Source organism: Polyodon spathula, chromosome 2 (genome assembly GCF_017654505.1).
Source record: "Polyodon spathula isolate WHYD16114869_AA chromosome 2, ASM1765450v1, whole genome shotgun sequence".
Taxonomy (NCBI): domain Eukaryota; kingdom Metazoa; phylum Chordata; class Actinopteri; order Acipenseriformes; family Polyodontidae; genus Polyodon; species Polyodon spathula.
Window position 1 is genome coordinate 36821392 of NC_054535.1, and position 17044 is coordinate 36838435.

A 17044-nucleotide genomic window follows, 5' to 3' on the forward strand; every position below is an offset into this window, starting at 1 on the left:
GATGACAAGATTGTGAGTGCTTTATAATAGCTGGTAGTTCCCAGACATGCCAAGATAACAGTATGACCCATGTGGTGGTGTTGGACAAAAGGAGCTGTTTTCTCTGAATGAAGGAACTTTTTTCCTTCATTCAGAGTTCTGTCACCTTTTTTCTCACTTGCATTATACAAGTTGTGTTTTAGTATTTACTGGACCAATCAGAACTTGAAAACCTTGAATGACCTATCAAGTGGTAGCCAAACAGCCTATCATGTAAGTGTACTAGTCAAATCAGTCAATGCAATGGAACTGTGCCAGGTAGATGTGTGACAGCAGCAGTTAACGAAGTGTGCTGGAATCATCCTCACACTTTGTTAGCTTAAGCAGCATAGTTGGCAGGGAAAGTTATAATTAGAGGCCAGCATTGTAGTGGTCCACAGTGCAAGCAAAATCTGAGTTACTTTGACCTAGTTCACACTTACTGAGCTGGCCTTGGGCAGTCTCTGAGCCGCCTCAAATTTCCGTTCACAGTTGAGGTTTAGAGTGTAAACAGTGATGTAAACACTGCATTCCCGGAAGTCAACTTAAGAGATTGAGCTGGGAAATTTGCAAACGTAAATATGGCCATCTTATTTTTTGCAACATTGTTGGTACTGTACTTATTGCATAAGGTACGATAAAGGCGTGTGTTGACAGTGCAGTCGGTTATTGTGGAAAGAAGTGATCGTGTTGGATCATGTGTAAATGCAGCAAACAAGGACGTGCACATTACATTAATCACAATACACATTATTATATTAATGGTGACTGAATATGCAAATTCGTATGCATTATTTATCAGTATTGAGATTTACAATATTAACTACAATCTGAAGTGTGTGTGTGTGTGTGTGTGTGTGTGTGTGTGTGTGTGTGTGTGTATGTATATGTATATAATTAATGTGAACCTGATGAAGACACAGTAGTGTCAAAACGTGTTGTTTGTTTGTTTGTTTTTATAGTCATGTTTTAAACTAATAAAGAGATTTATTTGAAGGAAATAAACGAGCAGCAGTTATATAATTGATCCTCTGATAATTCTGCTTCTTGCTCGGTCATCCAGTTTGGAGGGACGGCCTGATCTAGGCAGAGTCTTGGTGGTGCCATACACCTTCCACTTCTTAATAACACTATGTAACACAATTTTTGTTCCTGGGTAGTAAGTGTTATTTCTTAATTGCTTATCCCTCAAAAGTATAGAAAATGGCTATTATTCCCCACAAACTTTGCTTTTGTGACCAGGACAGTGATATTTCCAAATATCACTGTTTCTAATGGGAAAATGGGCAAATGTGTGTCTTTTCGTTCACATAAAGTCAGAAAAAAACAACATATGAATCCAAATTAACATGTATTTATACTAAAGTAATACAAAAATGACTATAAAAGATTTAGAAGTGAGTAGTTTTTCAAGATAATCGTAAATCTCGAAAAACTACTCACTTCTAAATCTTTTACATTACCGTAGAGACTCTACTTTTCATTTTATATATATATATATATATATATATATATATATATATATATATATATATATATATATATATATATATATATATATGTAAGTTTTATCATTTTAATGAAAGCTGTATGATGAAGAAATACTTACCATTCACGACTGACCCATCATCATCATCATCAAAAGTGTCAGTGTATTCAGAGCATTCCCCATTGCTATTTTCCGGACTGGAGATCCAATAAAATCCAAGATCCGTGGTGGGTTTATCTCTGGCCTACTGCTGAATATTTCCAAGATTACTCGGAAAAACTTGCAGGTTTTTCTCTGAACTCCACTCAAAATGGCGTATGATAGCCCCTTGCACCACAGAGAACATGGACATAAAGGAGATGGCTGCTTCTGCATCCAGCGCTCAAGGAATATCACAGACATTTGCAGAGCTTTTTGAGATGTTATAATAATAAAATAATTACTTGGATCACATTATTGAGGAGATTGGTGATAAGAGGAATGATCAGGAGAGGATTTATCGGTATGTCTATAAAGAGGTATGTGAAAAATACAGCGAACAAGGGGCTGGGCTTGGCTGGAGATACAGTACTGAGTGTACTTTTGTGATTCAGTGACTTTTAAACCTGTTTTACTCTTAAAATAAAAAATAAAAAATAAAAAATTAAAGCAGCACATGTAAAATAAACAGCGTGTGTGAAAATCAATTGGACCTGACTCACTTGACATGCACTGAATAAATGGACCACTAAGGGTTAATTTCTGCATCGTTGTTTGAGCTACGTCTCCGCATTGATGCGATAAGGCCAGCCTAGGGCCTGCATTGGGTTTACACATACAGATAGGCCAGCCCTGAGGCGGCATTGCACACTTTAGGCCGCCTCAAAAAGCTGGTCTAAAATTTTTCAAGCGTTCACACATGAGATAAGGCAGCCCTGGGCTGGCCTAAACCACAAGTGTAAACTGGGTCTTTCTGACTATGTTTAACTTTTGGTTGGCCATTACATAATGATTCCTACTGTAGAAACATGTATGTCAATCCTGCATGTAAAATAAATGATCAGTAATGTTTATGATTTTAATTGTACTGTGCAGTGAAAAGAACACTGATATGAACTAATGCTCTCCATTTTAAGAAACTATGCTATATGACAAATTGTGTACCTTTTAAAAAAAAAATAAATAAATAAATATTTCAGGACTTTTAAGCATGTTTTTAAAGACTTTGAGAAATGTTCATAAACATCAAGTTAAACAAGGCTTTAAAATGAGAATAAACTAGCAAAACCACTCTAAAACAGCTGTATAATTGAATAACTGAAAATGGGCTTTAAAAATGAGCCCTTGACAAAACATTACATTAAAATATCCAGTTCTTAAAGTTTTGTGAATGTGAGCCCTGTATGACATGAAAACTACTGATTAGTCATAGACAAACTCATTTAATTTATCTCATGGATTTAGTTATTTTCAGTGTCAATAGATAGGCACAGTAATAAATTAAATGTCTTAATTTTAGTTGAGTTAAAAACACTTTCAATGTGTGTCATGTTCAGGTAGCTATTTTAGAAGTTGCCACATATGATTCTAACTTTCTGTTCTTTTTTACTTTTGCAGTACCACCAAAGTTTACACGAACTCCAGATGATCAAACAGGAGTGTCAGGAGGGGTAGCATCATTCATTTGCCAAGCCACAGGAGACCCAAGGCCTAAGATTGTGTGGAATAAGAAGGGGAAGAAAGTCAGCAACCAGAGATTTGAGGTATTAGGTCTATTGTTCTGATGTAAAATGCTCGACATTTGAATGCTCAAAAGTGCTTGGTACTCCTCGTGGCATGCTTGTGGTCTGTAATGCATTAATGGGCTTTAATAATCACTTTATCAGGCTTTTACATGCATGGTTTAAGTGAGACAAGATTCATAGATCTGGGGAGAGATTTGTAATTAAAACACTGCCTTGCTCTAGATACTGTGATTAATCGCATGTTTGACATTTAAAAACTGGCAACAGCAAAATAATGATCACTGTGATATTGGTGGTCTAAAGCCCTTTGGCTTACGGTGGTTAAATTGCATGAATTTTAGTATCTATAGTGAATTTGATCTGTGCTAAAGAATTGTATTAAGGCTTTGGCTGGTCACCACCAATAACATCACACAGCACAGCTGAACACTGATAAGATTGCGTATTGTTTTTCTTTTAACTCTATCTTTGTCTAATTTGATGACAGTAGATTGGCATTGGTTGCAGTTTTGTTATCAACCAAGTGTTTGATCTTATCAGAGTTTAACTTTTTCATTGAGCACTGTTATTATCTCATAGCACCAGTGGCAAAAGCAAGCTGGCACTGACCCTCTGCTCTCATTCACATGGCACATCATCACTAATAAAGCAAACTTTCTTTCAGAGTCAAATTGATCTCTCCCGCCCAGTGTTCATTCAAACTGGGAGTGATTGGTTGTAACATCACATGCTGTTGCAAAGAACATCAAAGCACACAGCAGCTTGACCACTTCTTCATTAGGGTTAACACTCCATTAATGTATCCTGCGTATACGGTTTCTTTAAAAAATATAAAAACATTAATTGCACAGGTGTTTCTGTAAACTGTAAGTATTTAGCATGTAAGCAATATATATTTGTGTATGACTTACTGTATGGTTTTAGGATCAATGCTGTGCAGATATTTAATATTTCATGTTAGCATTAGGTATGTATTGTGGTTTAATTTGATTAAGTGTTAGGGAGTTGTCACGATTAGGTATTGTAAAATCATTGGAACAAACATGTTCTAACTATTTTTTTTTTTTTTTTTTTGAAGCTCATAAGATTTGTTTTATTTTTTTTTAAATATCCTTGTTTATTTTTAGCCTATGCTTAGACTTACAAAGCTGCATGATAGCATGAATTTAATTAAATTTCAGTAAACTCAGTCAAAAGTTGCATTTTTACATATTGTACGTGTGGCTGAGATAGACTACAGTATTCTGTATTCCATCTAACCACGTCATTCTCCCACGCTGAAACTAAATCCACCTTAAGAAATCAATTATAATGGTGGGGGGTGGGTCTACTTAAATCGCAGAGAATTTACCTATTTTTACCGGGTAGCTTATGGAATAAAATTAGGATTTTGCGGACATTTCATGGACCTGTTTAAACATTACATAAACCTAAATAGATACTATTTCAGAGCATTATAAAAGCCTAAAAATAGTGGTGCTTGCTTCCTTACAAAAACTGAGTGCTGTCATTTGTTAAAAGCAAACATGCAACATCCCCCTGCAGTTGCTGCCAACATTCTGTGTCTCTGTGGTGTGAAGGCTTGCCCATACATTGAGACTGCATGTTCTGCATCCACTGAATTAGATGACAGTATAAGGCAAAGCTTTGCCATGTTATATAGATGTGGAAATCGACTAGAAACAGGCCCAAAACTCAGTTACCCAAGAGCATCTGGCATTCTTTAATAAAGGCCATATATACAGCACGTTCGTTGTCATGTTGTTTGTCCCATCCAGGAATTAATTGTATTAGTACCAAGTCAAAACAAAGAAAACGTGCCTATTCACGTCTAAATTTCTAACTGTGTTTAAAAAGTAAGCAGCAGGTTGTTTGAAGCGATGTGGCTGTGCTAGATCATACCTGTAGTGCTGATTTAACTTGGCTACAACTGACAGGAATACTTTTTTTCTGTGTTGACTTTAAAGTTTGTTTTCTGAAAGCTGCTGTTTGTTTTACGTTGTGTTCAGCAGCCTCTGTAGTAGCCTTTTGCTTAATGTGTGATTCTGAAGCTAAATCGTGATCAATCGTATTTTCTCCAGTCAAATCACAAGATATGCAAAACAATTACCTCCTTGTGAGTGTAAAGTTTATTTGGGAAATGTATTGACATGATTCTCAGCCAAAATATACTTTGTTTTCTTTGCTTTGTCACCCATTTTTGGTGTTTTACCTCCATTGCCGAAAATTTGATTTTAGCAACCTCAATCAAAATAACAGTCCAACAGTGACTTTGTCCCACCGTACAGTACAATTCAAGTACAAAAGTAAGTACAGATGCAGTAACAGGTTGATTAAAACGTTGTTGTGCATGTGAACAATAAACAAGAAAGTTAACTGCTTTGGAGTATTTTGTTTAAATGTTATTTGTCTAAGCACTTTTTTTTTTTGCCTAAGTGCAAAACACACAGGGCGGCGAAGAAATAAAAAAAAAAAAAAAAAAAAAAAACTATCTACAGCATGAAAATACATAGTTTTGCGATCGCTTGCTGTATGCAGTAGTTCATTTTAAACTAGGTTTCTTTTTTTTCTCTCCGTGCATTGTCCCCTAAAATAAGTGAATTTCATGGTGATCCTTCAACTTACCGATTTCTGCGAAATTGCGAATTAGGTAGACCCCTAATTATAATGTTTATTGAGAGAAAAGAATTTGGATTATTTTTTACCATTATTCTTACCATTTCTGTCTGGACATTTAAGAAAAACTGGCATGTTTTATTTTTCTTTATAAACGTATTTATTGAATACCATAATTTAAATTTAGAGATACTGTAGCCAAGCATGATCAGCAAGCAGGGGTTCAGATTTCACTGTGTTTTGATTTGTCCATTGTGAGGATAATTGTATGTTTAATTGTGCCCTAATTGTATAGTAAATGAATAAACCATAGAACAAATGCTTTAAAAAACTATCTGGGTTATCAAATAATACATCATCATGCAAGCAGATGATGCATTATTTGATAACTTCTATGCCAAATACCACTTTTACTAGTTTTCACATTGAACAATGACTACATTTTTATTCCTATTTGCTTGTGGCACTAGAAAGATGAACTCTCAATAAATAAAACTGGTGTGCAATTAAATGTTGCATCGTATGCAGTACTTTGAATCTGTTTATGCATCAGAGGTAGTGCCAAAGCATGCTGTAGATAAAGGGGAGGTATGTGTCAAACATTTTAATGTTATCAGCCAAAATATGCACAACAATTCCATTGGTAAAATAAAGAAAATTATCTTTTCATCTCAGAGTCTTGTTTTAATCAGTCACTGTTAATGGCACTGTTGTATCTTGATGTTCAACACTGGGCATATATTTGAAAATGGTCTTTACTTGGTAAAAGGCTCTGTTTTGAAAACTAGTATTATCTTAAATTGTGAGGAACAATTATTGGAACCCCGGATAGTAAGACAAAGGATTATAATATATACTGAATCCTTAAGATTTCTACACTCCATTGGTAATTACTAATTATCAGACATGAATGTATTATTCTCATTTCATTGTGCTATTCTTACAACAAAACAAACCAAGCTCTCTAAACCGACAACAGACGTGCTACTGAAATCAAGTTTGAATAAGCCTACACACTTTCTGACAAATACTGAACAGTCATGTACATACATCCAATTAAGGGAATTCACTTTTGTGTAATATAATACTTAACAAAACACATGAAATTCATGGCAGAAATAAAAATAATAAATTAGAATTTGAATAAAATACCACTGAATATCTTGTTTTCAAGTCACATGGCTAGTTCCTTTTCATCTAACAAATTGTCATTTTCATTACTATTACTAAATTCAGTATATAGTGTAAACCACAATATCTGGCCTAAAAAGTGTTTTACAAGTCACTGACTGGTAATTTACTCTGAGCCAGCTATTGCAATTCTAAATAAATATAAAACAAAAACATTTATTTTTAACTTTAGAACATGTTAAGTCACATATTCTGGACAAAAAAAACTCCTTTAACATATCTTGTTTCTCACACCTGCAGGTGATAGAGTTTGATGATGGATCTGGGTCTGTGCTAAGAATTCAGCCCCTGCGTACCCCCCGAGATGAGGCTATATATGAATGTGTTGCCTCCAACAGTGTTGGAGAGACAAGTTCCTCCACCAGACTCACTGTATTACGTGGTAGGTCCTCTTTTGTCAGCATCATAAAAATACAAATAACTTTTTTATATCTGGATTTCCAGCTGGGCAGGTAAGCAAAAATATTTCTAAATGTATCTAATTTAATTTGCTTTCAACTGCATGCTGCTTTCAACTGCATGGTTCAATACCGAAAAACTTAAGTAGTCTGGTCAAGAAAGAATTTGGGTTGTTCTCCCCCTTCTTTTTTTTGGCTCATTTTGAAATCACATATGCTGCCCTGCATATACTGAGCAATGAAATTCTGTTGGAACAAGAGAAATGCAAATTAGTTTAGGAGGGTGACCTTGGGTGTTTGGAGAGCGTTGATTGATATGTAAATTAATGAAGGTTATTCCTACATTGTTAGCTTTGGTACCGTCAACTTTACTTAGTAGTAATCTAATTTTCTGCTACACTGACAACATATTTTAAGTGTGACCTATTGTTTTATTAGGGAAAAAAAAGTCTAATTAAAATGCTCAAGTTAAATATAAGAAACCATGCTCATTTTAGTTGAGGTGATTAAAAAAAGTGAGGAATTGTTATCTCTTTAAATGTAACCCAAATTATACAACTGGACAAAGATGAAATCCTACAATATATGTAGTACAATAAATGTAGGTACTGCACTAGATGACCACCATTTAGATTATGTGTTTTCACCAAGCTTGGGCATGTGAATCTCTTGAGCATTTTTATGGCAAATCCCAGGGCCTTATAGGAACATTTAGGTTGTATGTAAAAGTGCTGCCATATAGATAAAATACTGGCAGACTAACTGTCTAGCTAACTACCACAGTTCATCTGAAATGGCCTTTCCTTTGACCACTATTCTGGCATTTTTCTGGCACACTATACAATATTTGGTTATGATTTGGTTATGAATACTGATAGTTTCAATTTGTGATGGGGTACCCTCCCCTTGTGCATGTTATTTATTATTATTATTATTATTATTATTATTATTATTATTATTAGTATTATTAGTATTATTATTATTATGTGATATTTATTGTGTATTTAAAATGACGGTGAAAAGCTGTGTTATTGTTTGGCAGAGCGGAGGGGGAAGCCCCATCCAGTTAAACACCTTGTGTAGAAGGTGACCATCTCCCAAGTGAACTGATTAATTATTGCTAATATTGAGATGGTCACCTGGATAAAAGCTTGCAGCTCTCTGTATTTGGGTGGGAGGGGGTTGGAAGGAGAAGCGGGTGCGAGAGAGACAGAGGAGAAAAACAAAAACGAAACTAAAAGTAAGAAAACTGGATTAACTTACCTGTATAAGGATCAGGGAAGGCAATTGCTCAGCCTGACCGTAGCGTTCTTTTGTTTTCGAGACTTTGTTTTTGTTTGACTATTTATTTTGCTCTGTGAGCAGTGTTTTTTGATCAAACTGTTTTTTTTTTTTTTGTTTGAAAATAAGTGGTGCCGCATCACCTTTGCCCCACAGTGCTTTGCCTTTTTTTTTGTTCCTGCTTCTGACCTGACATCACCACATCAGCCAGCCTTGTGACAGTGCTCTTTTTAAAATCTGTGTAGAAATAAAATGAGTTGTTCCCCACTTCTCTTTCTGTGCCTCGGGGCTATATTTCAGACATTGACTTTTTGCTTTTTGCTCTTACAGTGGTGTGCCGTGACCTCTTAATCAAGGCATGCAACAACTTTTGACATGACATAAAACATTTTCTAACATGCATGGGAATATAAAATATGTGCTTACCTTCATTTTCTACTGAAATCGAAATTCCATTTTCAGAAACTCCTCAGTGACTAAACTGTAGAAATCCGGTAGGCAGCGTATATTCAGTTGTCAGGGAGGCTAAGTTGGACAGGCATCCACCTGCCTTTAGCCGCTTTAAAGTTGAAAAAGATCTTTCCACTGTGGCCGTAGAGTAGGGAATAGTTATAATTAATGCTGCCAACTTGTTGACCTCAGAAAAGCAAGTTTGTAAGTCCAGCATATGCATCGTTTTTTACAGGTCAAACGCACCTTTTTCTTGCAGATGATCTGAGTTATACACCACACACAGTTCAGCCCGAAATCGATTACTGTCAAAAACATTCGGATAAGATACTTCCAGAGATTTCATAACTGTCTGGAACTCTATGAATCTTTTTGGATGCACCAAATGGACAAACTCAAGTTTCTCTACACTTTAAAATCTTACTGACAGCTGCTCACTAATGTTGTCAATGACCGAAAAAAAAAAAAAAGTCATTTATATCTTGATTGGTCATCTGAACTTGGTCTTGCTCTTTTTTGCCTTGATTCATGTACACTCAGCTCCAGCACCTTGATTCATGTACACTCAGCTCCAGAAACACAAACTCAGCATCGTCAAGCATGGTCAGAAAGCCCTTGGCTGAGGAATAGGATGGAGCATCCCAGTCTGCTGGATTTTGCAGCACACTTTCAAAAAGTCAGATCAGCTTCTTTGCTCTGCTTAGCAGTTTGTACATGCCTCGAGTGAAAATTCCACCTAGTAGTACAAACAGAAGGCTGTCTTCATTTAAATATATTGTGAAGAAGATCAGACCGCTTTGTAGATAGAAAGAAAACGCAGCTATTCCTTACATATTTTTTTCTAATATTCTTTGCTGCAAAACTGAGGACAAGATTTAAAACATGTGCATAGCAGTGAAGAAAAAATGCAAAAGGGAACTTTTCACATACTTTTACTGCTGCAGCATCATATGTCTGAGCAACCAACTTGTCACCACATTTAAACTTCTGGCACACCGCAACATGCTTGAAAAGGGCAGCTGCAGTCTGACTGTCACTAACATCAGTAAAACCAACAAAGTGTTCCACAACGTCACTGTCTTTGGTCAACCGGGTGTTGCATACTGGACGGCATGCCACTGCTCTTATAGAATGTGTTGTAAATCCCAGAGAAACTAGTGGTTGTCTCAATCAGTGATCAGTTAGTGTTTGAGTGTTTTGTGCCTCACGTGTACATTTCCTTACGATTTGGAGACAAAGAGCATCTATATTTTTTTTTCTTTCTCATTTTGGTCTGTAACCAAATGCAGCACAAACAAAAGTTATTCTCCATTTTCTTCGTCTAACCATTTTTTTTAAAAGAAAAATAAAAGAACAGAAAAAAGAAAAAAAAAATACATTTTCCGAACCTACAGTTGTGGCCAAAAGTTTTGCATCACCTCGAATTTTAGGATTGAGACACAATACTAAAACTTTTATTTAACCTCATGTAGTCAAAGAAACTACAAAATGATATCACAAGAGTCTACCAGAAGCAATACCAGTAGTACAGTATTTCAGGTTAGATTTCAAAATGTCACTTTTTAAGTTTGTCAGTATAAGTAAAACTACAAAGCCATGTAATTCAGTATGCTAACATAACGTTATTTAGCAGGTTTTTATTCAACTGTGAAGCAAGATTAGTTAGGTGATGCAAAGCTTTTGGCCATAGCTCTATATTGTGGTGCCAATATGTGATTTTATTGTAATTTCATGCCTTTTATGGGTCCAAATAGCTGAACAAATAAATAATAAAGCAAATAATGAATTTGAAGTGACTTGGAATGAGGTTCATTTGTGTTTCAATGGCCTGTGGTAAAATTCAGTAGCATCTATTCTGTAATGGGCTCCTAGTAATTCCATAAAAATAAAAAAAAATAAAATAAAAAGTTATTGTTATAATTACCACGTCATAAGAAGAAAGGCCAGATGTAAAAGGTAACACAGAGATATTGCCATGTGGCTAGATTTGGAATACCATTAATCTATTACCAATTACACAAAATCATATCCATATGTCAAATATATATGACCTAGACCTATTATTGCAGTAGTGGAATAGACCTATTATTACTTCGTTTAGTACAACTAATAAAACAGAGTAGTGCTGTATACAATCATTAAGGAATTCTTATATCTACTTTATATATAGTACATGTACAGTGACATTTAAGTGTTGTTTTTTATATCATGGTAGGTAGTGGTGAAATGTTTGTTGGAATGTGGGAAATGTTTTTTTTATTTTTTTTAGATAATGAAAGATTTAGTGAGATACCCCTTTCTCACTGATGGATGGTTGGTTGTTCAAAGAGATTTATTTTTTAATACTTTATTTTTAAATAAGCTTGTGGTATCTTGTTATCTTTGTACCCTTTTCAACTAACAATGATTGATCAGCCTGTACAACACGCATGGCAGTGATTGGATTTCTTTTCATGAAGCATGTAAGTGAGCTTTCTTTCCCTTTCAGGCAAGAAACCGTTGCCCACAATTCCCTGTTAACTCAGTTCTTGCAAAACATTCACCTGCTTCCATTACTTACAGGCATAAATATATGGTGCATGGAACAGATAAAGAGAACAAAAACTTGAGGATTCAGTTTGAGATTAGAAATGTTTTACAGGCCAGATCAGAGTATTTTGTGCAGATTTTACCAGTGAGAGGGGTGGATGTAACTGCCTGTCTGAACCAGAAGACTTGTTATTAAACCCGACACATGTTTTCAGATTCTCATCTTGCAGACCTAGAGTATTAGAAAAGTGGTCACCCAACACCCCGCTCTGTTTTTTGTTTACAGCTTTTATATTGAAATTTCTCTAAGGCCCTTTTGCTAAAACTGCATGATTCACCATTTAATGAAAGAGTGGGCATCTAAAGCTCTTGGTGACAAAAAGCTACAGCTATATAGACCTCCCAATAGGGGAGTTAAACTAGAGTTGCTTAGTTAGTGTCAAAGAGGTAATGTCTTGATGACCTGAATAAATTAAGTATTATGCAAGTACTGTAGAACCATCAATAAGAGCTCATATAAATACACTGATGTACAGGACTTAGATGTTCAGGGAGAAGTGGGTTGTATACGGACACTCTGATGAGTGAAACAAACACAGCACTTAATGAACAATTCTGTTTATATAAGCACAATGTATGCACATGAAAGTATGTATAAACCTAAATTAAACAGCTGATTTTAGAAAATTACTTTCATTAGACCATGCTCCACAACTGCTTAGCAACGCAGTGTAATTTCGAATAGAACAATTCACCAATTCATTCTGTCTTTGAATTTGAATGAATGTAAGATACATTCCAAAATGCAGCTTTGAATACAAACAGCGATTCATTGCCAGGGACCGTATCATTTAATTGTTGATTCTTTTAGTACTGTATTTCTAAATTCAGCACTATTGAGTGTATAAGTCCCAACATTCATTATTGTTTAAATGATTGTGTATTAAAAATACAAATGTTATTTTTATTTATTTATTTCATTTTCTCAGATGAAGAGAAATTGCACATACAGATTTAGCATTTGCAAGGAGGTCAATCTCTCATTGCTGCCAAGGTTGTAATCAGGATAGGTACAAATCACATGCTTATTCAATAGCCCTTGGAAGGTTTCTGATATCGTATAAATGTAATATTACTGTGAAAATGGGCAAGAAATGGAAACTTGCTATGAATATTTCATAGGAAGTTGTTATCATAGCTGTTATGATTATCCTGATCCAACACAAGTTTATACTGTAAATATACTAATTTATACATTATATATTAACATTTATTAAAATAAAAATACTTTCCCATTGAAGTGCTTCCTCAAAAGGTATAAACAAATGGATAGGTCTGTGCCCAGCTTTATTAAGGATTTTACTTAATAGCTTTGAACCATAAACATGTATCTCATTGACCTTGATAAACCTTTCATGGTTTACAGCATAAACAAATTATTAAATTCCACCAGAAGATAAAAAAGATAAAAAGACAAAAAATGACATAAAAAATAACAGAAAATGCCTGAATAATGAAAGCATTTGCTTAATAGCATAGTCAAATTAGGTTCAACATGATACTCTTTCCCCATCATTAAGCCGATTACTGTTTTGAACAAAACTCTAATTTGGCTATGGTAAACTTGTATCCACATATAGAAAAGCTTTTAATTCTTGGGAAGTGAAAAATAAACGTATTGTTATTTCATTAAATTAGAAATCAATGCTATTATTATTTGAAAATAAACAATTATGAAAACAGCCATTGTTTAGTCCTTTGATTTAAACTGCCTGTAGCATTGCTGTCTAGCCTGGTCTAGACATGATTATGCCTGTGAAATGATGATAATGTTATCCGGTCAGTCGGATCCGACTCTCAGCGATTCTATAGGCCATCTCTCGCCACGCTTTCCGGTCCTGGACTTTCCCTTTCAGCTGTTCTATGCCTAAGCCAGTGTCCGTTTTGATGGCGTCGAGCCACAGCGTTCTTTGGTGGCCTCGTCTTCTTGTTCCACTGACCATTCCAAGCATTATTGCTTTCTCCAATGAATCTGATCGCATCATGTGACCAAAATAAGTGAGCCGGAGTCTGGTGAAAGCCTGTGAAATATGGCAAGCCAAATTATCATTTCAAGATATCTCAAATTGCATTTTAAGATATCTTGAAATGTTTAGAGATATCTGTAAAACATTTCGAGATATCTCATATTGAATTACAGATATTGTTAATTGTGCAGTTCTTAAGATATCTAAAATTAATTTCAAGATATTGAGATGGGGAGCCCCACTCCTATTTTTAAATTGTGCGCTATTTTTATGGTTTATTTGTATTATATGATTTATGTAAATATGACAATATTATTTGTATTATTATTAGTCGTAGTAGTATTATATATATATTGTGTTTTGTGCAGACGGACAAAAGCCATCCGTCATTGTTATTTACTATTGAGACCGGAGAAAAAGCCGGTCTCATAAAGTGTAGCTGGTGTGAATGGGGTTGTATCCCCATCCCGGTAAAACTCGTGGGAATGTGGCTGGAGCCATAATAGGGTAATTGTTTAATAGGTAATTAAGGCTCCAGCCACAGATATAAAAACCCCTCTCCAAGCTCAATATTGGAAGGGTGTTCGAGGGTGGAGAACGAGTGACGAGTTGGAATGTAAAGTTAATAAAGAGAGATAACAATTACTAGACGGGCTGGCTTTGCACCAGCATGACACTACTTGTTACTATTATTGTTTATTTGTTTGGCCAACGTGTCCTTTTGTTTTGAGTGGTTTGTTTTGTTAAATCTTTAATTTTTTATTCTTTAATAAAGCATGAGTGCCACTGCGGCTCAGTTTCACCTGCCATTCCTTGTTTTGGTTTCTGTTTCTGGTCTAACGTCACCCCTGCAAAGCCATCACTGTCACAGATATCTAGAAATCAACTAGGGATATCTGTAAATACATTAGATATCGCAAATCAATTTATTTAAAATAATATGGAAACCGTAAGGATTTTGCTAGTACGCCAAACTGTCATTTAGAGATATCTTAAAATAAGGGTTATCTCTAAATCATGGAAGATATCTTGAAATAACTTCCAGTTCTTTTATAGATATCTTCATTTAGAGCTATCTCGAAATAACTTCCTATTAATTAACTTCCTATTAATTTGGAGATATCTCTAAATAGACAGGAAGCCCATTCAAAACATAGACCATGTTCACAGGAAGTCATTTGTAACCATGGTTTTGTTGCATGTTGACTATGATAAGGGGGTTTCGCTAAATGAGACATTTCTCAATGGCATAAAAAGTATGTTTTTTTTTTAAAGCATAAAGGTCTCTGCTTGAATGGAAAAATAAAGATTGAATAGTAGCAAGCTTCGGTCCATATGACATTATTAATATAATATTATTAGTATAATATTATTATTATATATTTAATAATAATAATACATAATTAATTTATGGGGGTTGGCTGTAAATCAATGAAATGGGTTTTTAAATCCTCCACATCCTTTTTTCTCATTTAAATGTGGAATGAAGAATGAGAATAAGTGACTATGTATTGATGTTAATACAATTACAAATAATGATTGTAATAAAGTGTATCTATCTTAAAAATATATAATATACTTTTTTTTTTTTAAGATGCCAAATTAACACAAAATCAAGTAACATATTAAGTAATTAATATACTGTTTGCCTGTATATGGTCAAGTATTACTAAATAATGTAAAGTATTCAAATTCACGTATGCACACAACTTTACATTAAGTTGTAAAAAGAGATGCCTGGCCTACCTGTTTGAAGTGTGTCTCAGAGGTCCTTTACTTTAGTGCAGTAGTTCCAACATACAAGTAAAAACAGTACTAAACATAAATGGCCGTTCGGTCCAAAAGAACCAAGAAAAATTGAAAGTTTTGTATGAACAGCTGCAGCATGATTTTCTTTAAGTTTTTTCAGCCTTACTGTTATTGTTTTATGGGATAATCTTACATCGACTTCAAAACTGCTGCATTCACGATTCACATGCACTGTCCTCATGAGCGATAACGTGATCACACCCTGTTCGGCCAAATCTATAGCAAATGTTGTTGTGGATGTTTGCTTTTTATTGCCAACAGTAACATCCACAATAATTCTGAATGTTTTCATTTCAAACTGTGAAGCATTGAACTTGTATTTCTGTGGTACGGCAATTTTATTTGGCATAATTATTTACATACCACGGTTTTTCGTCCGGTTCCTCAAAATACTTCCAAATGTGGCTTCCTTTGTTTAGAGATGCCATTTTAAATATAGAACAAACTCAGAAAAAAAATGCTGGTCATTAATGTTATTTAACTCCGTCGTGGAATTGATACCACACCACGCCTACTACAGGCATAAACACACACCAATGAAGCGTCAGATCGACCGAGAATAAAACCCACCCCAGTGTCAATCTTTCTGTTGCACCAATTAGAAAAGCTACATGGAGGCAATTGCCAAACCCCATCCTTTTTATAATCTCCGCCCTTACTGTGGCACTAGAGCAGTCTCGTACGCGACGGACTACTGATGATAAATTACTAAACTTAATGCATAAAATAGATATGCGTTTGGTGACATTTGTCACGTGACCTGTTATACGTTTAGCATATTATTAAATATTTTACCACTTTTAGAGTTTATATGTTTAAACGTTTATAATTCCCATCCCTAGTGGAAGGCTGTACACGAATTGTATCATTCAGATTAACAATAGGGTGGCACATTTTAAGTGGTATTGGCTCTCCACTTAGTAAGTTATTAACATTTTTGGAACTGATTTTTGAGGGAAACACTTTTGGGCAGTGATAACCATATTCCCTAAAACAAACCTGAAGACCAATTAATCAGAATTACCAACAATAAAATAGGTATAATAATTAGACTGACTGTTTTCTTCTTTACCCCATTTGATAGCAAATCAAGTATTAACAGCAAGTAAAAACATATGAATAAAAACTAATAAATAAATAAATACAGGATACAGGATTTGGCATCATTAAATCCATCGTCGCTTTTCAGACCCCACGGTGTTTGCATTGCCTAGAATGTTATTTCAGCAGGAAGCATTATGTGATGAAGGAAAATTGTGTTTTCAATCATTTTTATAATGCTCTTGGCATTCATTCTGATGAGGTGAGGGGTTAGGCATATTTGCAAGCAGTTTATACTGAATTACAAAATCAGTTCTGGTGTTTATTCTGCGAGTCATTTCAGAGAAGCAGAATAAAAGCATAAACAGACTATTTTGGGGCATGATTTTGAAGCAGAAACAAAGCATAAAACCCTTTCTTCCTGTAAGGAATAAACAACAAATTTCACAACACCATTATTGTAAAGATAGC

The 17044-nt window shown here is 34.8% G+C and overlaps 1 protein-coding gene across 42 annotated transcripts in view; it reads left to right on the forward strand.

Annotated features, from left to right (window-relative positions):
• The window catches only part of LOC121295932 (receptor-type tyrosine-protein phosphatase delta), a 226921-nt gene that overhangs the window by 83865 nt on the left and 126012 nt on the right, over window positions 1-17044 (forward strand). For all 42 annotated transcript variants that reach the window (XM_041221061.1, XM_041221131.1, XM_041221062.1 and 39 more), the window contains exons 3-4: window positions 3104-3249; window positions 7279-7420. In XM_041221061.1, the coding sequence (XP_041076995.1) occupies window positions 3104-3249; window positions 7279-7420 (288 nt within the window). The remainder of the gene's footprint in view (window positions 1-3103; window positions 3250-7278; window positions 7421-17044) is intronic.